The sequence below is a fragment of the Panthera tigris genome, chromosome A2 (genome assembly GCF_018350195.1).
Source record: "Panthera tigris isolate Pti1 chromosome A2, P.tigris_Pti1_mat1.1, whole genome shotgun sequence".
In the NCBI taxonomy this organism is placed as follows: domain Eukaryota; kingdom Metazoa; phylum Chordata; class Mammalia; order Carnivora; family Felidae; genus Panthera; species Panthera tigris.
The window spans coordinates 18,998,199-19,024,426 of NC_056661.1; the positions used below are offsets into that span (position 1 = coordinate 18,998,199).

Here is a 26,228-nt window from a genome sequence, read left to right on the forward strand (position 1 = left end):
TTTTTTGGGGATGAGGAGGTGGTAGGGAAAGGATAAAGGCATTTTTTAAATCTACAAACCTCTAGAAGTCTTCCCACAAGAAGAAATAATCTCAGTACATTGAGTTGAAGTCTTTTGGAGAGGAGCCAGCCACGTGTTACAATGTTGACCATCTTCTTGAACCTCAGATTGGTTTGTATTGCTTAACACATCACTTTTCAACAGGCCAGGACATGAAGTTGGAACTATCTTAGAAAATCTAGGTGTGCAGGCTATTGTGTGTAATAGAAACCTCAAGATGCTTCCGTTTTTTGTTTTTTTTTTCTTTTCCTAAAGAAGATCTTTTACTGAGACCTATTTAAAACATTTCAGTCTTTAATTCAAATAAACTTCAACTCAGCTGAATGGCTAATCTAGGTAAAGGCTTCATCGTGACAAGAATACACCCCACCCAAAACAATAATAATAATAATAATAATAATAATAATAATAATAATAATTCCCGGGGCGCCTGGGTGGCTCAGTCGGTTAAGCGTCCAACTTCGGCTCAGGTCATGATCTCGCGGTCCGTGATTTCGAGCCCTGCGTCGGGCTCTGGGCTGATGGCTCGGAGCCTGGAGCCTGCTTCCGATTCTGTGTCTCCCTCTCTCTCTGCCCCTCCCCTGTTTATGCTCTGTCTCTCTCTGTCTCAAAAATAAATAAACATTAAAAAAAATAATAATTAAAAAAAAAATAATTCCCCACCTACAAAGACATTAAAGTAGGTTCCTGACTAAAGAGGCCTCCTAACACTGCTCAAGGATGGCCCTTTTTAAATATTTCTTTCCCAGTTTTTATTTATTTTTTCTTTTTTTCTTTTTTAATGTTTATTTTTGAGAGAGAGAGTGCACGAGCAGGGGAAGGGCAGAGAGAGAGGGAGACACAGAATCCAAAGCAGTCTCCAGGCTCTGAGCTGTCAGCACAGAGCCGATATGGGGCTCGAACTCATGAACTGTGAGATCACGACCTGAGCTGAAGTCAGACGCTTAACTGAGCTGCCCAGGCGCCGCCCCCCCCCCCCCCGCTTTTTTTTGTTTTAATGTTTATTTCTTTTGAGAGAGAAAGAGAGCATGCTAGCGGGGGAGGGACAGAGAGATTGAGAGAGAATCCCAAGCAGGCTCCATGTTCAGCGCAGAGTCTGACATGGGGGCTCAGTCTCACGACTGACCTGAGTTGAAATCAAGAGTCAGACACTTAACCAGCTGAACCACCCAGGAGCCCCTCTTCCCAGTTTTTCTTATAAAAAAGAGAAATTTTCAATTATATGATCACTTGGTTAATTTTGACAACCTTTATTTATTTTTAAATGTTTATTTTGAGAGAGAGAGAGCATGTAAACGTGAGAGGGCCAGAAAGAGAGGAAGAGAGAGAATCCCAAGCAGGCTTCATATTCAACTCAGAGCCATATGTGAGGTTCTTTCCCACACCCATGAGGTCATGACCTGAGCCAAAACCAACAGTCAGAAGCCCAACCTACTGAGCCACCCAGGCGCCCCAATTTTGATCTCCTTTAAACAGGTATAAAGGATGTCTTTTATTTATTTATTTTTTTAATGTTTATTTATTCTTGAGAGAGAGACAGCGCATGAGTGGGAGAGGGGCAGAGAGAGAGGGAGACACAGAATCTGAAGAAGGCTTCAGGCTCTGAACTGTCAGTACAGAGTTGGACACTTAACCGACTGAGCCACCCAAGCTCCCCAGGATGCCTTTTAATACACTGGATAGTATATCTTAGCTCTGAGGGTGTTTAAAGGTATTCAAGGGTTAAGGCTGTATTAGATTTTCAGAGCATACAAGTCTGATCAGGGAGAGTTTCTTGATTGCTGAGGGCTCTGCCTTTGTAGCACTTGGCAGCAACTCTAGCTGAGACATTGTTAGAGACCTCTTAGGTTTGTGTTCTCTCAAATTCATAGATTACCTGAGATTTCTGCCCTGTGCAGAGATCATTCCCTCATTCTCAGTGTGTACCTGCTGCAATAGCAGCTATTATATAGCTCAGTAAATGTTGCTTCCTCAGTGGTCTAATTTGACTTGAGCTTGCCTTACATGTGAAAAGCTACCCCTCGTTTTTATTATGAACTGAAGTGAAGTTTGATAATTCTGTTATTTGCAAGTGAGAATGAGTAGACCAAAAAGGATTAGGCACTTAATCGTTTGTCCCGTTGGACCTTTTCTGACTCAGAGCTTCCATTCTTAGTCTTACAGCAGCTGTCAAGAGTGGCATTGGGTCTGTAGTGCTTTTTTTTTTTTTTTTTTTATTGTTTGTTTGTTGTTGTTGTTGTTTTCTTTAGTAATCTCTATACCCAACATGGGTCTGGCTCAAACTCACAGCCCCAAGATCAGGAGTCGCATATTATTCCAGCTGAGCCAGCCTGATTCTGTACCTTGGATCTGTAGCTTTTTGCCTAAGAAAAAAAGAATGGTGGGTGTTTACCGACCTAAAGTGGCAATTGAACATTGTGTATTCACAAGTCTGGCACTGTATTTTATTCATCTTTTCAGGACATTGTTTCTGCAGAAAGTATGTCAGCAGGGCTTTCTGAAATGTCTGAGCAAGGACACTGAAAGCAAAGAGACTAATAGAGGCAGTCTTCAAGAAGCTAAGGTTCTTGGGTGGGAGGTAGCAGTAGAAATAATGTTTTCAATGGGAGGCCGGAAGAAGAGCTGCTGGCTCTTTGGGGGATACCTGGGGAACACTCTGTAGCCTTCGTGGTGGCCTCAGGTGTGATCTGCAGTGACTTAAGACTTGTGGGCCTCTCTTGGCTTTTCCTCCCACCTCCCAGCATGAGCTCTGCATACAGAAAAAGAAATGAGAAATGTTTTGATTATGTTACTCAATAAACAAAATAAGAAACTTTACATTTACCACAATGATTTTAGAAACTCCCTTTTACTTCCCCTACAGTGACTTGATTTAGAGCCCTAGACATTGAAGCATAACTATATGTTTAATTTAGGGTCCACTTTTTCCAGAGAAATGAGCAGGGGGAGCTAGAGCAATAGTCATCTCAGGATATGAAAGAGTGTTTATATATATAGTGTTCTATTATTCAGCAGTGTGGGGAGAAAATGTCCCTAACTGCAGTAGGCAGAGAGCCCCTCTTTTATCTGGGACTAAAACCTCTGCTCTGCATACCTCACAATTTTTTTAGGGTTAATTGAGAAAATCGTTAGGAAGGAACAATCTGTATCTTGTTTCTGTATCTGTTCTACTTTATGAGTACTTTGATTTCATCACAATGCAATTGAAACCAAGTGAGAAAAAAAGTGGAGGTTATAGAAACCTGAATTCTGAAGGGAATTCTGAGGATTATCAATAAGATCTGTTCCAATGTGATCTTCTACTTCCATTAAGAATTTTTTGGAAATAAGTTATTGATTAACCAGGGAAATTGTTTAACTAGACTGAGGTCCTTATCAACATTGAATGAAATATTACTTTAAAACATACACAATTCTAACAAAATGAAATTTTCAAAAATGTTTGCAGTTTAGTGGTTCACAATTATTCAGTTATTGTAAGTACCAGTTGCTGGATCTAGTAATAATTTCTTTATAGCAATATGTTTGTGGTGAAGGAGTTTGCTGAGTGCCCCATCCATCTACCTGGTCTCAGCCTCTGCCAGGAGCCTCACCTTCTCCCAAGGAAAGAAAAGACTTTTGGCTGTTTTGATTATTTACTTATTTGCTTACTCATGTATTTGTTTTTATTTTGCATCTTTGTTTTTGACTCAGATGACTCTTAGAATAGGAGAGTTTTGTGGATCCCTTGGTAAGCAAGTCTTCCTTAAGTCTTCTGAGGAGCTAAGTTGTTGAATTACCTCCAAGACTGTAGATTACTGGTTTTCTTTCATAATTACAAGAGGCGTTTTCTAGAAGAACTGGGATCTTAAAAATACACCAAAGACTGGGGGGCGCCTGGGTGGCCCAGCCTGACTCTTGATTTCGGCTCGGGTCATCCAAGGGTCATGGGATCGAGCCCCGTGTTGGGCTCCTTGTGGAGCATGGAGCCTGCTTGAAATATTCTCTCTCTCTCTCTCTCTCTCTCTCTCTCTCTCTCTCTCACCCTCGCCCTCACCCCCTCTCCCTCTCTCTCTCTCTCTCTCTCTCGCCCCCTCTCCCTCTCTCTCTCTCTTTCTCTGTCTCCCTCTCCCCCCGCCCCATGCCCCTGTTCCCCACCCATGCTCTCTCTCTCTCTCTCTCTCTTTATTTAAAAAAAAAAAAAAAATGCACCAAAGACTATCAGGGAATGGTGATGAAGGGGGTGGAATATGTTTTTAGCACCAGATACTTTTGCAATAATCAAGTTGCTCTATGTCAGGGCCTGGTCGAGAGTGTATTGTATTCCTGGTACAGAGTTCATCTTGAGACCCTGACTTTGCTGAGCCTGGTGGATTGGGCTGAGTGAAACACAGGCCAGCCATATTGCTTCAGAGAGCACAAATAAGGTTTTAGCAAGATGCTGGTTGTATCCTCTTAGGAAATGATAGATAAACTGGTCTGGTAGTGAAATATATATTTTAGGAAGCGTTTTAGAAAAAAAAATTGTGCTTACATCTAGATAAGAAAAGATATCAAGATGAAGTAGCAGCTGAGACTGCAATGTCTTCTTGCCCCTCAACTTTTTAGAAAAACTTTTAATTTTTAAAGATTTTATTTTTGTTTAAATAATCTCTGCACACAATGTGGGCTTCAGACTAACGCGCCTGAGATCAAGAGTCACATGCCCTACTTACTGAGCCAGCCAGGCACCCCAATCTTGTCCCTCAACTTTAAATTGGACCCTGAAGTGGGATTCTGTTTCCAGTGGAGATCCCATCAGGGCCTCATCTCCTGGCTGCTCAGAGGGGCACTTAGACCCTGTTCTTTGAAAACTCAGTCTAGCAGAGGGTATGGAGATCACTGGACAGAACTCCTACAGAGTTGTCACAGAGCATTTCTTCTTTGAATTTCTACCTCTACTTACCTCCTTCCTCCCTTTCCTCCTTCTGTCTCATTTTGGTTTTGGCCTTTGGAAATACTAAGTTTTATAAAATGTTTGAACTAGAGCATATCCTTGCACTAGAAAAATTGATCCTGTCTGCTTTGCAAAAGATTTCTATAAAAACTACACTTTTATACTAAGGGGAATGACATACATCTGTTTTTAAACCGTTTTGTTCCTCTTGCTGTATTCTTTCTGTGGGACCATTTGATTGCTAGGTGGTTGAAACTGCTGGTAGCAGCTACTTACTACCAACTGTCTTTGTCTTAGGCTTGTGCCTAAAGTAATTGTAGTGCTTTCAGAACGTAAAGACCACTTGAGCAGGCCATTTGGGGGGGTTGGCAACACAGTCAGGAAGCAGGGTCTTTACGACAGTCTCTCTAAAAAGTCCCTATGGGGCCATTGCCTGCAAATTTCTTTAGACTTTATGCATCTTTTCATCAGAAGCCACCTTTCATGTGTCAACTATTATAAGATGGCTGACTCCCTGGAAGCTTAAAAACAAAGAAAAACAGTATGGCAAAAAGAAAACCCGACTTTTGGTTCTATATGTGTTGCTAACTAGCTCTGTAACCTTGGGCAAGCTGTTCCATGTATCCCAGCCATTCTTTCCCATGTGGAAATAAGTTCTATATATGCCCTACTTGTGAGGATTGAGCAAGGTGACATTTATGAAGAATGCCTTTGTAAACTGTAATTGCCTTGTGAATAAAGATTACTATCTCTGATAAACAGTACCAGTTCTCAGCCACCAGTAACCTGATTCTCTCATCCCGTGTTTGGAAGAAGCACAAATCTACGAGGAGGGATTGCTGATGTTTCAGTGTGAGTTGTACACAAGGCTCACATACTTTCTCCCTGCCTTTTGATCCTGTCTCTCTCCACGCTTTAGCGGGATACCAGTTCTCCCGCACAGCAGCCATGCTGTCAGTACAATGTGACTAGGACTGCACTTGTATTGGAGATCTTCAACACACATGCCGAGCTGCTGGCCAGAAATGTTCTTCCCCTTCCCATGTGCTCTTGTACCTCCCCAGTACCTTAAGAATTCTTGGGGCTTGGTTATAAGCCAGGTGAACCATGTGGTAGATTCTTATTTAATTCTCTGACCCAAGTCCTTTCCACAGGTTGACAGTCACAAAATGAAGTTATGAGTGAAGTCTCTGGGAGCAGCAGCTGAAAAAGGAAATGGAAATGATTGTGTTGAGTTCAGCAGCCCTCAGACCCAGAGTGTGCTCTTGTCTAGTGTCCCTGAGGTGGAGAATAAGGACTTGCTTTACTCTCCAGGAGTGCAGTTGTCTCTAGCTTCCTGCAGCTTCACGTTAAAACCCCTTGAGATTATAGTTAAGAACATCTCTAGATGACTTTGTCAAGTGAGGGCTTTGGTCTTAGAGAATTTTAGCAGGTTTTAATCTAATTTAAGCCCAGTCTAACACTACTGAGAAAGGAGGTGTCTTTGGTTTTACTTTCAAATGTAAAATTTGACATTTCCTCTTCTTTGGGAGCCAGACGTGGTTAGTTAGACTCGTGGTCTTCATGGTACCTTTGCCTTAGTGGCTTAATAATTAAAACTCAATAATTCAAATGATGAATAAAAGCCCTAATGTGTGAAGATGGTAGATGATAGACAATTAAAAGTAGACAACCAAAAAGTGATGAAATCATTTTTAATGACTTATTATTTTTTACTTATTAATATTTATCTAAATTTTTACTAACCCAACTCCCCACAGTTTGCTTCCTTAGGAGACACTGGCAGATTTGTACGCAGTCTGAAGAAAGGGCCTGGCCACAGGATAGGGAGGGATATAGTGTATATCACACCTGTGCTTGGTATATTTGGGCAGACTAAGTGTGATAGCAGCTGGGGAATCAATCCTAGATAAACCTGATTGTTCTCATTCACATGATTTCTGTGTCTGTTTATTCTTATTAAAACAATTGGCTGTTCTTCAATAGTGATGTTAAAACCATTTCATATTCTTTAGCAGTGGTCTCCTCTGGCAGCTTTATGTCTTGCCGTGTGCAGGTTGAAAAGAAAGAGTCGTCCTAGCTGTAGAGGACTCTGAGGAATTGGGAATCATTGCCTTTGTAACACATGAGGTGAAGGCAGTCTTCCTAAAGTTGATATGCTAATGAGTGCTCCTGGCAGGAGGAGTTTCCTACCCTGGACAGAAAGTCATCCGTGGTTCCTGGAGTCACATATTTGTTACCCTGGAAATATAAAGGCTCTTTGCCTTAGAAATTCCTGAGTCTACTGATGCCTCAAGTGGTAAAATCAAAATTTGCAATTGACTGTATTCACAGTAGTGCCTTGTTCTGCAGCACCGTTCACTCTTCGAATGGCAGCCCACACATTTTGTGGATTGGGTGTACAGATGCACACTACGACAGCAGTACCTCCCTCCAGAGCCACTGTGTGCTAAGCACTTCAGTCTTCCAGGGATGGTTGGATCCATTTAGTCTTTTGTTCATTCCCCAAGTGCTTAAGTTCCTTTTCTATACCAAGTACTGCACTTGGTACGATAATAAAAAGCCAGCAGTATTTAGCCTGGACACTAAGATCTGGCCCAGCAATTGACAACTAACATTAAGTGCTATCATGAAGATATAGGTTCTGATGTGTGGTGACCATTTCCTGTGAACGGTTTAGTCTTTTAGTAGATTGAAATGGGTTGTGAAATATTATATTAACCTGTCAAGCAAATGAGGTGAAGCGAGTGGCATTTTGACCTTGTCTAGTCTCACCTGCTGATTCTAGTCCTTTTTTAGCACTTAGGAGTTGAAATACATTTATTGAGCCCTCACTGTATTCCATTCTAAGCTCTTTACATGTATTAATTTACTTAATCTTCATAACCACCTTATGAAATAGGTACTGTTATCCCTACTTTACAAATGAGGAAACTAAAGAACATGGAAATTAAGGTCCTTGTTAAAGGTCATGAGGTAGAGGCAGGATTCAGATTTAGGGAACCTGATCCAGAGTCCATATTCTTAAATGATGTGATACACTGCCTCTGGGTGGAAGGGTACCATCTTGACCAACCTCCTGTATGGGTAGAGCTTGGCAGAGTGATAGTTCCCTGACCTTCTGTGCCTGCAGAGTTTTGCTCTTTCCTAGATTGGTTTCTGAGAGCAGATTGCTTGTGCCTAATACAGAACAAGAGATGATGAATGCTGCAGGAGGTCCCTTATCTACAGCCCCACATGTGAATCTGGCTCTACCTTTCACCATCTGGATGACCTTGACTCTGAGCATGTTTCCTCATCTGTAAAGTGGAGATAATGTTATTTTATGGGATCATTTAGGGGATTAAATAAAATAACATACTTAACAGTTCCTGGCTCTGAGTAAATGCCTAATAAACGTTAGCAAATTTTTATTGCCATCATCCTCTAACCTTGAGAATGAGCCAAGAAACAATTTCTCAGAGACCAGATTCTAGGACCTAGGTAGGTGGGCAGATTTCCTTTGGTTTTGACAAGACAATAATTTTATTCTATGTATTTCTCTTGACTCTTTTGGTGTGAAAAGCAGAGAGGTAAAGCATTATTTGACAGATGTATGGATTCAAGCAAGAAACTGAGGTCCAATTGCAAAGAAATGCCTTGTAGAACTCAGAGCCCTGTCTGAGGAGACACAGAGGACCCTAGAGGGCGGAGAATGAACACAGCGCAGGGGCTAGTTCCAGAGTCGCATTCTCGGTTAGTTCACTTACCAGTGTGGGTGAGGGTCTCTTGTCAGTAGGCAGAGATTTTTTTCCTCTACTCTAACACGTGTCTGCTGGCTAGTGTTTATTAAAACTTAACTTTTTCTTAATATGAAATAGAATTTGTGACTTTTCTAAAATGCAGAGGCAAAGGAACTCTGTTAACTGCAGGCTTACTGATCCCCTTTCCCCACCTGTTCCTGTGCCAGACTTCCCCAAAGTGCTTATTTGCCAATGGTTGCTCCTCAGATCTCATGGCTAGCTCACTCCATAGGCTCCAAGCCAGAGTGATGCTGCTGCCACCACTGCCGCCAACACCTCTGCTGCCACCACCAGCCATTCAGGTTCCTGCCATAAGGATGTGACCTGCCGTGAAGCTTTCACCTTTCTCCTTTCTGCCTGTCATTGGGGTTGTGCCTCTTTTCCTGGTGCTTTTTGCCATGCGGCCAGTGTTCCAAAGAAAGTTTTCAGGCACCAAAGTTAAGAGCCCTACCTACCTCTCCCAAGGAGATTTTTGAGTTAGCCATGGAAAAAGAAGACAATTGAGAGGGCTCTTGTGCCTCTGTGCTGCAGAAGGAAGAGTTTGCTTCTTGATAGTGTGCTAGCGCCAAGCCAGGTGGGGGAGACTTGCTGGGACTCATGTGCAAGTGTACTACATGACCTCTGGAGAAGTAGACTGGGCCTATCCTGCCCAAGGACAGCACCCTGACCCACAGGAGCCAAGGCTGAAGACTGATATCACCTTCTGCCACGCCCTTTCCTTAAGCTTAAGCTTAAGCTTGCTCTGCCACACTGCCCCAAGTCTGTGGCTTAAAACAGCCATTCCCTTTTGTTGATGAATAGGCCACTCTTTGTAAAATGTTTCAGCTTGGGGACTGGAAAGGCTGTCTGTGCCTTCCTGTCTCTCTGTTTCTCTGAGGGTTGACGTTGATGGCTTCTGTCTTTGTCTTCACAGGGAACTCTAATGATCCATGACAAAGAGGTCATCCTTGAGTATATATCAGGCCCGGACTTTTGGTACTGCAAACGGGTAAGTGCCTGGAATTCCGTTCCTTAGAAGTAAAGATCCAGCATCATAGCTCCTCTGTGTCTCCAGGAGTGCTATCTGGTAGTATGCATTGCTGAGCACTGAGCTCTTCTTCCTTAGTTCAGATGAACTGAGGGTCAGAGCAAGGTCAGCCACCATTCCTGCTTCCCAGGCTGCTGTCTGTGGCCATAGAGGGTTCTGGGTCTATTGGCCTGTTGGAGGCACCTTCTCAAGGGACATATGCCATGCTTTTCTATTGATGATGAACTAAAAGCAGTGCCTTGACTTACAACCTCTCCTTGGTTACCCTTCCTGGGGGTGGTTACAGGGGAATTACTGTTTTGAAAGGCTGGTTCTGTGGGAGTTATATATTTTTTGGATATTAAAGGGTTTCCAAGGATATGGAACTTTAGGTACTGTGGCATCATACCTCTGTTAAACTCTAATATTCTTCTCGAAAGGCATATTTAAAGATTTTAGGCCATACTCTTCTTAGAAGTCTAGCCAGATTGTAAATGAGCATGAAAATAAAATTTGTCATTTTTCATTGCTGCTTAGTTTCAAAAATAATTGTGAAAAATTTACAAAGTTTCAGGGTGTCTGGGTGCCTCAGTCAGTTAAGCAGCCAACTCTTGATTTTGGCTCAGATCACAATCTCACGGTTTGTGAGTTCGAGCCCTACATCGGGCTCTGTGCTAACAGTGCAGAGCCGGCTTGGGATTCTCTCTCTCTCCTGCTCTCATGTGCATATGCGCTCTCTCTTTCTCTCTCTCTTTCTCAAAATGAATAAACTTTTTTAAAAAGTTACAAAGTTCCTGAACCAGGATTCATTAAAAAGTTCATTATAGAACTTGGTAAAATTCAGTAAAAACTTTAGTTTGACATTTTGTTAATCTCAGTGAAATATAATTTGAATAGCTGTGGTTGTCATCGACCAAAGTATCATATTTCATGATATACTACTTTATGGTGTCATTTTATGAAAACATTTAACTTTTTTAAAAATTGTAATAAAATACACATTAAATTTATCATTTTAACCATTTTAAAACATATAATTCAGTGGCATTAAGTACATTCACAATGTTGTACAACCGTCAACACTATCTAGTTCTAGAACTTTTTCCATAACCTCAGAAAGAAACCCTGTATCTATTAGCAGTCACTCCTCATTCTCTTTTTCCTCACTTCCTAAGAAACCACTAATCTACTTTCTAGCTCTGTGGATTTGCCTATTCCAGATATTTCATCTAAGTGGAATCATGTAGTATGTGGTCTTTTGTGTCTGCCTTCAAACTCAGCATGTTGTCAAGGTTTATCCATGCTGTGGATCAGTACCTCATTCATTTCTAGGCCGAATAATTATTATCTGGCTATACCACATTTTGTTTATCCATTCATCAGTTTATGGACATTTGGGTTGTTTCCACATCTTGTCTATTGTGAATAAGACTGCTGTGAATATACATTCATGTACAGGTTTTTGCTTGAACACACATTTTCAATTCTTTTGGGTATATACCCAGGAATTGTCAGGTCATATGTTACTTTTATGTTTTAACTCTTTGAGGAATCAACAAACTGTTTTCTATAGACGGCATCTGCACCATTTTACATGCCCACCCTCAATAAATGAGAGTTCCAATTTCTGCACAGTCCTTGCCAACATTTGTAATTTTTAACCCCCTTTTAAAAAAAAGATTATTTTTAAGTAATTTCTACACCCAAAGTGGGGCTCTAAATCACAACCCCAAGATCAAGAGTCAGACACTACCAACTGAGCCTGTCAGGCACCCCAACCCTTATTTGATAAATAGCCATCCTGGTGGGTGTGAAATATCTCATGATTTTAACTTGCATTTCCCTGTGACTAATGATGTTGAGCATCTTTTTTATGTGCTTATTGCCACTTATGTATCTTCTTTGGAGAAATGTTTATTCAAGTCCTTTGCCCATTTTTAATGAGTTGTCTTTTTGTTATTAAGTTGTGAAAGTTATTTATACATTTTGGATGTAAAACCCTTATCAGATATGTGATTTGCAAATATGTTCTCCCATCCTGTGTGTTGTCTTTGAATTTCTATTTTATTTTTTTTATTTATTATTTTTTTATTTGTTTATTCATGAGAGAGAGTGCAGACAAGCAGGAGCAAGGGAGAGGGGCAGAGGGAGAGAGAGAATCTTAAGCAGGCTCCACACTCAGCACAGAGCCTGATGTGTAGCTTGATCATGGGTGTCCTGGGAAGCTGAAGTCAAGAGTTGGATGCTCAACTGACTGAGCCACCCAGACGCCCCTGTCTTTCACTTTCTTATAGTGTTTTTTGCATAAAAATTGTGATAAAGTCTAGTTCAGCTGTTTTTTCTTTCGTTGTTTGTCTTTTGGTATCATGAAACCATTGTCAAGTCCAAGGTGATGAAGATTTACCCCTGTTTTCTTCTGAGAATTTTATAGTTTTGGCTTTTATATTTAGATGTTTCATCTGTTTTGAGTTAATTTTTGTTCATGCTGTGCAGCTTCATTCTTTGGCATGTGGGTATCCAGTTGTCCCAGCAGCATTTATTTAATCACTATTCTTTTCCTATAGAGTGGTCTTGCACTCTTGTTGGAAATCAATCGACAGAGGTCTATAGGTTGATTTCTATTGACACTCAATTTTATTCTTTTGATCTATATTTTTTCCTTATGCTAGTACCATGCTGTTTTGATTATTGTAGCTCTGTAGTAAATTTTGGAATTGATAAGTATGTCCTTCAGCTTTGTTCCTTTTTTTCTTTTTTCTTTTTTTTTTAGAGTTAGAGAAAGCACATGAGCAGGGAAGGGGCGGAGCAGGCGGGGTGGACAGAGGATCTGAAGCAGACCCTACTCTGACAGAGAGCCCGATGTAGCACTTGAACTCATGAGCCATGAGATCATGACCTGGGCCAAAGCTGGACACTTAACCAGTTGAGCCACCCAGGCACCCGATCTTTGTTCTTTCTTAAAATTGTTTTGGCTAGGGGCACCTGGATGGCTCAGTTAAGCAGCCAACTCTTAATTTCAGCTCAGGTCATGATCTCACAGTCCGTGAGTTTGAGCCCTGTGTCGGGCTCTGCCCTGACAGTGCGGCACCTGCTGGAATTCTCTATCTCCTCTCTCTGCCCCTCTCCCACTCATGATTTTTCTCACTCTCTCTCCCTCTCTCTGTCTCAAATAAATAAACATTAAAAAATATTAAGTAAAATTGTTTTGGCTATTCAGGATCTTTTGTAATTCCACATAAATTTAAAGAAAAACTTTTCCATTTCTACAAAAAAAAAAAAGACCATTAGGATATTGATAACATTTAACATTTTAATAGTGATTACCTCTACATTTTGAGATTATGGGTGATTCCTCCCTCTTTTATACTTTTTTAATCAGCTATAATGCACAAGTATTATTTATTTCATAATCAGAGTTGGAGGAAGCTAGCATTAAAGGGGCAATTTTGAACTCTGTTTTCTGTTAACTAGCAGAAAACAGATGTTGATATCTGATGTCAAAATTATATAGCTGTTGCCAAAACTATTGCTTGAAAGAGCAGAGTGGCTTGGTTACATTGTCCCCTAAGATGACAAGCCACTTGCTTAGCTATTTCAGGAGTACTTTGTAATTTCTGCGCTGTTTTGGAAGGGTTGAGGGATCAACCCTGCATATGTGACCTTTGTCCTTATGTGGAGTGCACCAACTTTAAAAACAATATTTATAGCAGCATGATTTATAATGGCCCAGGAGTGGAAACAACTGAATGTCCATAACTGATGAATGGATAGACAGACAACATGTGGTACAGCCATACAGTGGAATGCTATTTGGCAATTGAATGAAGTACTGAAACATGTTACAACGTGGATGAACTTTGGAAACACTATGCCAGACACAAAAGACATTATATTGTACTATTCCATGGGACTGGTGAGAATGGGGCCAATGAAGACATTCTAAAGTTAGACTGTAGTGATGGTTGCACTCCCACATATACTGGAAATTACTGGACATGTGAAACAGGTGAAGGTTATGGTACTTAAAAAACCAAGGTGACTGGGGGGGTGGGTGGGAAGGTGGACAAAAACAACCAAGGTTAGGCTTCTGACCTACCACTGACATCTCTTCTGTAATAACAAGCAGCCTCCAAATCCTAGTGACTTAAATTGATATACATATTCTTTTTTAAATTTTTTTAATGTTTGTTTTATTTTTGAGAGAGAGACAGAGCGTGAACAGGAGAGAGGCAGAGACAGAGACACAGAATCTGAAACAGGCTCCAGGCTCTGAGCTGTCAGCACAGAGCCCAACGTGAGGCTCGAACTCATCAACTGTGAGATCATGATCTGAGCTGAAGTCAGACGCTCAACTGACTGAGCCACCCAGGCGCCCCACATATTCTTACTTTGAATTACATGTTTGGAGCTATGGGTCATTATTTCAGTTCTCCACAGCCTCTCTTTCTGGGATGCAGGTGGATGGAGCAGTCCCAATGTGGTATTGCTCTCCCCGTGGCTGAGGGAGAGAATGAGAAGCTCGTTCTCACAAAACGATGACTCTTAGAGCTTCTGCCAGGCCCACTCACACTGTTGGCCAAAGGTGACAATAGAGAGGGGAGGGCAGTCATGTTGCAGAGAGGTACCACAGTCACTTGACAGTAGGCAGGGGCTCTGACACAGAGACGGGAACAACAAAATAATCAATTATAATGACTTTACTCGAGTTACTTACCCTCTCCAAGCCTCAGTTTCATCTTCTACAAAATGAGGAGATAATAGTTGTCCAAATCATTTAAGTGACGATGTGTGAAACAGGCCTGGTACCTGGTGTGTGCTGTTTACTCACTAGTTTCTGCTTCTGTGATTATTGTTCTCTCCTCCATCTGGCATTCCTTACTTGCCCTACAAGGCCCTGCTCAAATAGCAGCATTTTCTTCATGGTTCCTGCTCTTTGGTTTCCTGCCGGTCAGCTCTGTCCTCATACTACTTAGAAGCTCATTGGCAAAAGTTCAGGGTCTTTGGGGTTGGGCAATGTGCTTAACTTTTTATTCATAGGTTCAGACAAGAAGAACTACATTCACATTGCTTCAGTATGTTCCTCCTGTTTTGTTGCCCCTTTTTAAAATCAGTGTTTGACTAAGGGGAATTGATAAATGAATTCTCAGTTCCAGCCAAGCCTGGTTGGGGCTGTCATAAGCAGTTCAGAATGAAATGTTGGATGCAGACTGTGAATGGCAATGGCTTTGAGGCAGTAGTATCCTATAAACCATTTAACAGCCAGTTTTCTTTTCTTTTGTTTTTTTTTTTAATTTTTAAAAATTGTCTTAATGTTTATTTAGTTTTTTGACAGAGGAAGCTGAGGATGGGCAGAGACAGAGAGGGATAGAGAAATCCCAAGCAGGTTCCGTGCTGTCAGCACAGAGCCTGATGCGGTGCTCGAACTCATGAACTGTGTGAGATCAGGACCTGAGCCAAAACCAAGAGTCGGATGCTTAACCGACTGAGCCACCCAGGCGTCCCTAACAGTCCAATTTTCTTAGTTAAGTTTATTTCCTATAGAAGTCTTTGTTCTGGGCAAAAGCATTTGGGGCTGCTCCAGAGCTAGGTGCCCTGTTGGAAGGCAGCTCTCAAACAGCAGCTCACCAGATTCTGTCTGCCTGCTCTGGTGAATGGGGGGGACGTCAGATTTGTTAGGCTTTATGGTGACCTGGGATATGGTTTCTTTCTTTCATGTTTGGCAGGTACTGTTGTGTTCAATATACATAAGATTTTTAAAAATGCCTTGGGTCAAATTTAAAGTCTTTCCCTTTCCCATGCAGTGTAAGGCCAGCGTAGCTGGGTACCGATCTTCATGTTCACTCTGCAAGTGCCCAAGGGAAGGTGAGTGGTGGCAGAGGTGGTGGTGGTGGCTTCTGTTTTGTGTACTGAGCAAAACAAACTTCATGTTCTCTTTGACTTTAAAGAGTGGTCATCCCTAAATACAAGTTGATCTGTAAAGCCCTTCAAAGTGCATTGTGATCTCTGCCTTCATGTGACCCGTTTCTAAATGATACTGGATGTCAGAGGTCCACCAGGGGAAAGAGCTGGGTTTGCAGGATCCTCACACTGAGGGGGCTAAGTGAGCAGCTGACTAGAGGTCAGTAGTAGTGCTGTTTAGAGTACAGTTAAGGATGTTAAGTTGAGAAAGAGTCCACGCAGCATTAGTCCTAAGCATATGACCCTTACCCCCACTGCTTTGAAGTTATTGCGAATCATTTTTATCGAAATGCTGTTCTTATTTACACTCTACCTAAACATTTCAGAATCTTCAACAGAAAAATATTTGTTAAGATAACAGTAAAAATATGAACAAGAGAAAATAGGATTGAGAGTGTATGTTGTTTTTATAGAAGGATAAACCTAATAGCTTCTCAGTCCCTGAACTTTAAAGTAAATTTCTGCAGAGAACCTTTAGTTAGACAACCCCCAGGAGTCTGTCAAGGGCATCTGTAGCAACAGTCCTATAGTGGTGACTGTTATGTGCCTGTTTCTGATATTACCCCTTCAGGAGAGCTAGGGCGTGACCATAAAATACAGTTCAGTGTATGGATCCAGGTAGCCTTCTGAAGGACCTGTTGGTTCCAAGTTTAGAACTTAAATGCCTCAAAGAGTTTCTTAGCTGGGATTTTGAGCTGTAGTGGAGAGTTTGCTCCCTAATGAGGACTGTGAATCAGCTGTTCTGAAAATCTTTTAAGGAAGGCCCTACATGCTGTAGAGACCAAACCAACCTCTGAGAAGGTGAGTAAATAACTGAGATTTTTTAACTTGTATTACTTCAGATTAGGCAAAATTGTGTTTTTTCCCTCAAGAAAGATTTCTTTCTCCATATATTCTAACAAATGAAAGGATGGTTTATAAAAATCCTTGGGTACCATACCACCGAGAGGGCTGAGACGACTTTAACCTGGAAATGTGTAAAGCAGGTATTTGCTTAATTGCCTGTCACTGCTATTAAGCAGTCTATATTGCTCCTATAGAATGTCTTTTTTTGAGCCACGTGACTTTCTGTGAACCCTCCAAGACTGAATTAATTGCAAAACTATGCTCCTAGTTAATTGGACTAATTGTCCTGCTATAGAAAGAGATTTGAAGTGAATCAGTTATATTTTGAAGGACATTTGCTCATTATAATTATTTGCATGTGAATGAGCCATATTCAGGTAGTTCTGTTAACTTCCTAGAGAAGAGGGGGCCCACCCATGGTCTTGGAGAATTTGAAGCAGCTGTCATAGTATCATAACACTGGAAGAAGCAAGGCTCCTAGACATAAACATTTGGAAAATATGTTTCTACCAAACTTCTGGCAATAATCATATCTCTGGTAATTTTGTTGCCAAATGTATTCTTATCATTGGTTTTAGTATTCAGGCCCCGGAGTCTCATGAAGGATTTCTTATATTTAAATGTTTGGAAAGTAATAGAGAACTCATAAGATGAAATTTTTTCAATAATTGTGTGGTTTCTTTGAAGTATAACATATGCGGACTCATTAGGCTTGTTTAAAATCTGTTAGAGGGCTTTTTTATAGGTATTTCTAAGACTGTTAAAAGCATTCCAATATGAGTATTTGGTGGCAGGTAAGGAGGAATCACAACAGTAGTGTTTTTTGGATGAAACCTGCTGGAGATTCTCTTTCTGTTTCTGTTCCTCCAGTGACAGAGGCCAAGCAAGAATTAGTAACCTATCCTCAGCCTCAGAAAACATCCATACCAGCAGCATCAGAAAAACAACCCAACCAGTCTCCAAGGTCAGGTGATAAAGAATCTGAACCCAAAAAGCGGGAAGAAGGACAAGAACCACGCTTGGGACATCAAAAGAGAGAAGCAGAAAGATACCTGCCTCCTTCTCGAAGGGAAGGGCTTACCTTCCGAAGAGACCGAGAGAAGGAGCCATGGTCTGGGGAGACACGCCAGGATGGGGAGAGCAAAAGTAAGTGGTTTGTCAGGGGGTGTACTAGATTTTGACTACCTCAGTTGGAATTTAGATGGTCTGTTTTGTGGCTGGGGACCAGCTCTTTCCCACACCCTATTAAAACTGCTCACCTTATGGTGGAGGCTCTTGCTTTCTGCAGGCCTTGCCATACCAGTCAAAGGAATCTATATCCTCCAAATAGCAAGTTGCTATTCAAATTTCTGAGTATTGGTGAAGAAATGTTTGAAGTATATGACCAACGTTGTTTTATAGAATCAGCCTTGCTAGAGCAGAATGGCATCTGTAGTGTAAAAAGAACAATCAAGGGCACCTGGGTGGCTCAGTCAATTAAAGCTTTCGACCTCAGCTCAGGTCATGATCTCACAGTTCAGGAGTCAGAGCCTCGCATCTGGCTTTCTGCTGTCAGGACAGAGCCCACTTCAGATCCTTTGTCCCCCTTTCTCTCTGCCCCTCCCCTGCTCACGTGTGTGTGCATGCGTGCACATGCGCGCTCTGTCCCTCAAAAACAAACATTTTTAGGGGCACCTGGATGGCTCAATCAGTTAAGTGTCCAACTTCAGCTCAGTCGTGATCAAGTTCATGGGTTTGAGCCCCGCATCAGGCTCTGTGCTGACAGCTCAGAACCTGGAACATGCTTCAGATTCTGTGTGTGTGGGTGTCTCTCTCTCTCTCTCTCTGTCCCTCTTCTGCTCATGCTCTCTCTCAAAAAATGAAATGAAACAAACATTTTTTTAAAAAGACAATCGGGCTTTGAGGGCTTTGAAAATTAACCTTTCTCTTTCTTTGCTCCTTTCCCATTTGTGCATGGTTCGTTCAGCAATCATGCTAAAACGCATCTATCGGTCTACTCCACCTGAGGTCATAGTGGAAGTGCTAGAGCCCTACGTCCGCCTTACTACTGCCAATGTCCGTATCATCAAGAACAGAACCGGCCCCATGGGCCACACTTACGGCTTTATTGACCTTGACTCCCATGCGGTAAGTTTGCTCTGCTTTGGAATAGCCAAGGGACAGCTGGCTATAGAATCCTTAAGGATATTTGAGGGGCTTCTTTATCGTTGGAATACTCATGTACTATCTGTCATCACAACCCCCCTTGTTCTTTCCTTTGGGTTTAATGCTCACTCAGATGAAGGGACTATCCTTTTAAAGTTAGAATTCTTGAATGTTTTTCCAAATCTGGTTTTGTTTTATGGCATTTACAATGTCCAATTAAAATAACATGAGAACTGGGGTGCCTGGGTGGCTCAGTCAGTTAAGCGTCTGACTCTTGATTTTGGCTCAGGTCATGATCTCCCAGATCGTAAGTTCAAGCCCTGCATCAGCACAAAGCCTGCTTGGGAGTCTCTCTCTCTCTCGCTGTCTGCCCCTTCCCTGTTCACGTGCGCCCACTGGCACACTCTGGATGGATGGATGGATGGATGGATGGATGGATAGATAGATAGATAGATAGATTCCTCACAAGTAACTACGTTCTTATGTTACCTATGTACTGAACCTTTCAAGATTTAGTGAATTTTCTTGTTTCTGAAATTTGTTTTGCTTAGCCATAGATGGTCTTATATTTGATGGTAATAGGACAGTTCCCTCTTTTCCTCAAAATGTTGCTTTAATAGATTCTTGTGGTTTGAATTTTTAGTTGTGGGGCCTTCTATCTAATATTGTGAAGGTAGTAATGAAAATCATTGGTATTTCTTAGATTTCATGCTCAGAAATCATAAGGGACTTTGTAAACTGGATCTGATGCAATGACAATTGCAGAAGAGAATTTGAATTTGAATTTGAATTTCTGATATCAATACCAGAGAAACTGGTGTCTACTGTGACCACTATTCTGATCAACACTTCATCAAGACTTGCCTGTTTTTGCCAGTGTGCTCTATTACAGTTATGACCAGAACGTAATGTTCAGTACATTTTTCTTTTGAGAAGGAAAATCCATGTTCAGTTCTCTTTCAGAGGACATGGCCTTTTCTCTCTCCCTGTGCTGAAATGTATCTTTGGTTCCCCAGGAAGCTCTTCGTGTAGTGAAGATCTTACAGAACCTTGATCCGCCATTTAGTATCGATGGGAAGATGGTAGCTGTAAACTTGGCCACTGGAAAACGAAGGTAAGGCAGAGGAGTGGGCCTCCTTTGTGATTCCCCTACTCAGGTTTTTGGGAGGAAACTGATAAAAGGCAGAGATAGTAAGACATGGTATCTTCTGATATGGGTTGCTTCAGATACGTATGCGTGTTTTCTTTTTCTGAAGCTTGCCTTATTCTGACTCTAGATTTTTTTTTTCTCCCCCTTAAACAGCACTACTAGATACTTTAGTCCCTTTCCTCTTCACTGCCTGGTATCTTTGGGTCTCAAATGATGATACTGTCTTGGATGTGCGGGAAAATCTTGATATATCCTTGCCCCTTGGAATCCTAAGAAAATGATGTCCTGACGCCCCACTTCCCTAGCCCTGTTCATATACTCCCACAGTACTAGGAAACGTAATTCCTCTTTACTCCTATATTTATCTTGCCCCAGGAGTGGTAACTGGGAAGTGGCTGCGTTGGAAAGGCAGGCTTACAGGGATGGAGCAGATCTTGCTCTAGCACCCTCACTTCCTTTGCTCTTTTGCTTCAGCAGTGGCTTTGTAGGAGCCTCCATACTGCCAGGCCTGCTTGCTGTCTGGGTTGGTAGCTTTCCCTGCAAAATGGGGGAAAGAACGTTTCTTGGCAAATCTGTAGGCAGTCCTCAGGGATTTTTTTGGTAGCAGACTCAAGACCTGTTGTATTATTTGTTACAGAAATGATTCTGGGGACCATTCTGACCACATGCACTACTATCAGGTAGGCGTCAGCAGTTGGGGAGTACTCTGAGAGCTATCAGAAGTTCCATAATTTTAACTTGCCTTTCTGTGATAGGGTAAAAAGTATTTCCGAGATAGGAGAGGAGGAGGCAGAAATTCAGACTGGTCTTCAGATACAAATCGACAAGGACAACAGTGTAAGTGACTTGTTTTATTTCTTTTGGTCTTTTTGGCTTGACTACTCATTAACTGAAATCTTTGTAGTCACAAAGTTAGCAAGAGATACTGTTGACTGGGGTGCTCCTTCAGAGAGAGCACCATCTATGGGTTCTGCACCTGTTTGGGTTGGCCAACCCCATTCTTGGGTTGTTCTTGGTAAGTTCCCAGCAAGGGCTTCACTGGACAAGGACTAACTGACATTGGCTTGGTTTTGTTCCCACTAGCATCATCTGACTGCTACATATATGATTCTGCTACTGGCTACTATTATGACCCTTTGGCAGGCACTTATTATGACCCCAACACTCAGGTGAGTTTTTGGTTGGTTTACTTGGTCACTGATTCTTTGGAGAAAAGTACCTGTAATTTGTTACTGTGAAGATTTTTTTCCCTGGATTTTCTGGTTGCTCATTACATGAAAAGTGACAATGTTGAAATTTATAGAAGTTTCACTATTTCTCCATTCCTGGCAGCTGCTCTGTTACATTGTCTGTACCTCATGTCTAGTCGGGTGTCTTTTAGAGTCCACATGTTATATCATGTTGTATTTATTGAGTTGTGTTCATTCAGGATTTAAAGATGGTGACCTTTCTGTTAACTGTTGCCTATATGGAAAAGCAATGCTTTGTGGCATTATAGGTAAGAACAGTGCTGCTCTTGGAAAAATGGACAGTGAGTGGTCTGGATGTGTCCTGGCCCCTGGAGAGAGTTTCTAGATTGTTTGATGTGGTCTCTTCTTAGGCTTGTGAGGAAGAGAGCCATTCTTTCCCCTAGAAGGAAACTTGCTCCTTAGACCTAGAATTAACCGGGAAAGTGAGACATTCTGCAGACTTAACAGTTTGTAACCGTATCGCAGCAAGAAGTCTATGTGCCCCAGGACCCTGGGTCACCTGAAGAAGAGGAGATCAAGGAAAAGAAATCCACCATTCAAGGAAAGTCAAGTAGCAAGAAGGAGGCATCTAAAAGAGATGGCAAGGAGAAAAAAGACCGAGGAGTGACAAGGGTAAGAGGGCTTTTGAATCTGCTCTTTACCAGATAATTACAGATTCAAATGAAGGAGTCCTAGAGGAAATCTGGGGTTGAAGAGACAAGTGACCAAAAAAATGCCAGTAATCCACTTGCCTTTTTATAGGCAGTGGGTAACTCTTTCACAGTCATAAAAATCATGGCTGGTAGAACGAAGTGGCTGAGTTCAAATCCTAACACCTGGGCTCCGCACAGTTTCACTCTCCTGTTCCCCCTCTTCAGTGCTTGATGTTTCTGTAGGTCTAATTGTGGTAAGGCTACCAGTTTGTGTTCTCTGCTCAGTTTATATTTGATCGTAAGTAGCTTTTCCCTGGTTCTATAATACTCTTTATTATTTTAATGCCTGTATGGTAAAAAAACTCACAGTAAAACTGTACCATCATTTTCTTCATCGTTCCTGCATAATTTGTCTCTTCTTTTTAGTCTTATTCTGTTGTAATATGCATCATTTAGTTAGTATTTTATTTCTCCTTCTAAATTACTTCCTTAGGATAAATTTTCAAAATGGAAGATGTTGAACATTTTTGTGTCTCCTGACATAGAGCCAGATTAGTTTCAAAAGAATTCTATTGATTTGCCCTGGCACCAGTTAAGCATTAGTGAAAATGATGAGTTCGCTTGTGGTTCAATTCATAACTTACCTTTTTTTTCCCCTTCTAATACTGCTGGTTGTTTATCTAGAGATACAGACAGAGAGAGAAAGTATGTGTGTGTTTCTGAGAACCTAGACTTCTGCTTTGGCACTTATTCTTTCTAACAGTATTCCCAATCATTTGTAAAATGAGGATATTAATGCCTATCTGGAGGGTTGTAGTAAAGGCTAAGGATGACAGTGCATAAAAATGCCTCATCTGGTTCCTGACATATAGTGACCACTCCATATACACTGAATGTTATGTTTTTAAAGGCTTTTTTATTTTGAAAGCATTATAGCAACATTACAGATACTTCACAAATTAGGAGGTTTGGAAAATCTGACTAATTTCAACAGGGTTAACTCTTAACCAGCTTTTATGAGTATCATAAGAATTATCATGGGTTTGATCAGTTTCAGGAAAATGCCAGTGAGGGGACAGCCCCCCCAGAGGACGTCTTTAAGAAGCCCCTGCCTCCCACTGTGAAGAAAGAAGAGAGTCCTCCACCAGTAAGACTAAGCCAAGGCCCTGGGCTGAGAGGCTGGGGCTGGTTCCATATGAGAAAGGAAGTTCAGAGGCTGATGCCTCACTTTGGTGTTGGTCCTTTTGTTCCCTCTGTCTCACAAACAAGGACTTTTCTTGAATATGAGCATGAGATAAATGTTCCTATCTGCTAATAGGGATATAACTGGAGAATCAGAGGCAGTTTATCTGTCATCTTTCTTTGTACCCTGTGCCATTCCCACCAGACCAAGGGAGGACCTGGCCCTTTTTAAGTTATAATCTTGGTCTTGTTAATTCTTCTTTTCTAAATGACCCAGGAAACCCATTTCCCTGGCTCCATTTTTTCCTGCCTTTTTGGTGCTGCATAAGAATCGCAGATGGGGAATGCATGTATGGTCATTTTGACAGTTTGCCTGCCTGGCCAAAGTGAACAGTTCTAAACTTGGTACCCATTTTTTTAGATGCATTAAAGTGATGGTCTCCTCCAATTGCAGATGATTCTGGTTAAATGTAAATATATAACAATAGTGGCCATGCTTTACTTTTATTTTGATTGATCATAGGCCACTGATCATGCATCATTATTTCATAGTTCCTATAAACTACTGGTATATATTCTTTGCCTGCACCGTATTACTAGTACAGTTCATTGTAGCATCAGTCCTATCCATGCCTTTGCCTTTGCCTTTGCCTTTGCCTTTGCCTTTGCCTTTGCCTTTGCCTTTGCGTCACTCAGGAGCTGTCTACCTGAGAGTTTATCCTTCATTTGCTTTTTTAATCCTCCTGCTAAATCCCTTTTGCTATAGGGGTTACTATAGCCTTAATAAAGTTTATCTTTCCTTTTCTGCATGGGTTACAGTGACTTGGGGGTTGTTGCTATCTCTTCCTCTTTGTAACTCGTAACTTCCATGTTTATGTCAGTTCCCCTTTCCCTTCTTTCTCTTCACTGTTTGTTGCTAGAGTCACCTCTAACGGAACCTTTGTGGTTTTATCTCAGTTATCAAGGAGAAAAGTCAAGCTTAAACCATGTTGCCTTCCATCTGGGAAGGAGCAGTGCGGTCAGTGGGCCTATTTTGAGCCCACTGTTCATTATTCAAACTAAAAGAAGAAATGAGATATACCCATACTGGAATATTCAGAAAACAGGCCCCACAATATAGATTGAAGTTAGTCTTAATCTCTGGCCTTCTCTTTCCAGCCTAAGGTGATAAACCCACTCATTGGCCTCCTGGGTGAATATGGAGGAGACAGTGACTACGAAGAGGAAGAGGAGGAGGAACAGACCCCTCCTCCACAGCCCCGCACAGCACAGCCCCCACAAAGGGAGGAACTGACCAAGAAGGAGAACGAAGAAGACAAACTCACTGATTGGAATAAACTGGCTTGTCTGCTCTGCAGAAGGCAGTTTCCCAACAAAGAAGTTCTGATCAAACACCAGCAGCTCTCAGACCTGCACAAGGTATGGGGAAGGGGCTCTGACCTTTCAGACTTTGGACTCTTACTATCAATGAGCATCACAGCCCAATTTCAAAATGAATTGTTCCTCCACCTTTTGTTACGAGTTGCTCTGCATTAAGGCTGTGCTCACCTTCCAAAACCTCACTTTGTAGACCCCAGGCAAGCAGCATGGCTGGGATTGGGACACCAAACACGGAGGCTGCACTGAAGACAGGAGGAGAGGGGGTCGTGGAGTAGGAAACTAACTGGCTGAGTTTCTCATCTTAGCTCTTCCATTAAGCTAACAGTTGGACCTCAGATAATCCCCTTCTCTTCTGTGATACTTGGTGCTTCACCTGGTTCTGTCTAGCTCTGATACTGTGCAATTTTCCCTAAAGGTGGGTCACATTCTGCCACCTCTTCATGTGGTAAAACACCTATAAATCATGGCATGACATCTGTTGTTAGGGTGCTAAACTGACATACACTGGCCCTCCCCTGCAGTCTTCCCATTTAGATGTACTGACCAAGGAGCCAAATTCTGGACAAAGAAAGCCCATAGACAGACCCGTGTTTTCAGTATAGGGTGATTTATTTCACACTCCTTCTCTAGCAGATTTGCTAGAGCCAGTGAGGAGATTGGATTTCAACTTTCCCTTAGTATAAAACCCAAAGTCTTATGTAGCTAAAAGCTGAGAAACTTTGCTTTTAGTAATAAGCACACCTCTTCTCCCAGCTGCCTCAGTGGAGGCTCTGCAGAGTTTCTATGGGGGTGAGAGGCTCCTGACACTCCCTGCAACAGATTACTTCCCAAGTCCCTTTGCCTTTCTAGAATTCTGAGTCATGAGACTGACGCATTTAAATTCCAGCTCTCTGGGGGTTCTTGGCTGGCTCAGTTGGGTAGAGCATGTGACTTTTGATCTTGGGTTCATGAGTCCAAGCGATATTGGGCATAATTTTTAAAAAAATAAAAGGGTAAATCATTTTTTTAAAAATAAAAATAAATTTAAGCTGTCTAATGAAAATGATATTAAATGCCTAATGTCAGGAAAGAGGAGCCAGAAGTCTGGTGAACTGACCCTGGGACCGTGGAAAGTGGACTGTAGTACTTTTTCCTTTCCTTGCAGTGATCCCAGTGCAAAGAATACCCTGTCCATACAAGAGATGCTCTGGACACCTCAAGTTTCTTATATGTGCCCGAGGGTATTGTGTAGTAGAGCCATGCTTAAGACGTGGGGGACCCTCAAGGAACACAGGACTCTCAGAGCAGTCTGTTTGTTCCTTTAGGAGCTTGGGTTCTCCTTTTCATATTTCTCTGAGGGTTTGAAAAAGTGAATAGTGCCTGAGAATGGTGGTGGGGGGCAGGTGGTATTAGGCAGAGCACTTGTTGGCATTTCATTTTCTTTACTGGTGTGCTCAGATTCCCCTCTGTCGTAATTTTTACCATATAACCCAGATTTGTGTTTTCTGTGTTTTGGAGAGTAGTAGAATAAGGTCTCTCGTGCCACACCACATAACTAATCTGTGTGACAAGCCAGCAATTGAACTTGGGGTCTCATTGGTGAGCCTAAAGCCAGTCTAGCTAAGAATTGTTGCTTGCAGAGTACACTGATCATTCAGGAGAGTTGGTCAGTGAAAAAGGAGCCACAGTCCTAAAGCAGCTATTGGGAAAGGCCTAGAAACACTTTCTAGGGCCACTTTTTCTAGACCTGTACTCCTAGAACTTTTTCTCTTCTCAGCAAAACCTGGAAATCCATCGGAAGATAAAACAGTCTGAGCAGGAACTAGCCTATCTAGAAAGGAGGGAACAGGAGGTAAGCTTTGGTGACCTGTTACTCCCTTGACCCCAACCCTTTATACTTTCTGGTGTGGAATTTGTAGGCTGTGCTGAAGACACAGAATGAA

The 26,228-nt window shown here is 41.8% G+C and overlaps 1 protein-coding gene and 1 long non-coding RNA gene across 6 annotated transcripts in view; one reads left to right on the forward strand and one right to left on the reverse strand.

Moving 5' to 3' along the window:
• RBM6 (RNA binding motif protein 6) overlaps window positions 1-26,228 on the forward strand; it is a 103,754-nt gene that overhangs the window by 72,297 nt on the left and 5,229 nt on the right. For 4 of the 5 annotated variants that reach the window (XM_042978995.1, XM_042978996.1, XM_007088543.3 and 1 more), the window contains 12 exons: window positions 9,671-9,745; window positions 15,565-15,625; window positions 17,438-17,713; window positions 18,534-18,694; window positions 19,729-19,826; window positions 20,500-20,542; window positions 20,618-20,699; window positions 20,946-21,031; window positions 21,578-21,724; window positions 22,796-22,891; window positions 24,085-24,345; window positions 26,063-26,137. In XM_042978995.1, the coding sequence (XP_042834929.1) occupies window positions 9,671-9,745; window positions 15,565-15,625; window positions 17,438-17,713; window positions 18,534-18,694; window positions 19,729-19,826; window positions 20,500-20,542; window positions 20,618-20,699; window positions 20,946-21,031; window positions 21,578-21,724; window positions 22,796-22,891; window positions 24,085-24,345; window positions 26,063-26,137 (1,461 nt within the window). Of the gene's footprint in view, window positions 1-8,543; window positions 8,711-9,670; window positions 9,746-15,564; window positions 15,626-17,437; window positions 17,714-18,533; window positions 18,695-19,728; window positions 19,827-20,499; window positions 20,543-20,617; window positions 20,700-20,945; window positions 21,032-21,577; window positions 21,725-22,795; window positions 22,892-24,084; window positions 24,346-26,062; window positions 26,138-26,228 lie in introns of all 5 variants that reach the window. The other variant, XM_007088544.2, reaches the window with a different exon arrangement.
• LOC122236655 overlaps window positions 2,724-26,228 on the reverse strand; it is a 33,922-nt gene continuing 10,417 nt past the window's right edge. Inside the window, exons 3-4 of the long non-coding RNA XR_006214792.1 lie at window positions 6,043-6,178; window positions 2,724-2,809 (exon numbers count right to left, since the gene is read on the reverse strand). This is a non-coding gene — a long non-coding RNA (uncharacterized LOC122236655). The remainder of the gene's footprint in view (window positions 2,810-6,042; window positions 6,179-26,228) is intronic.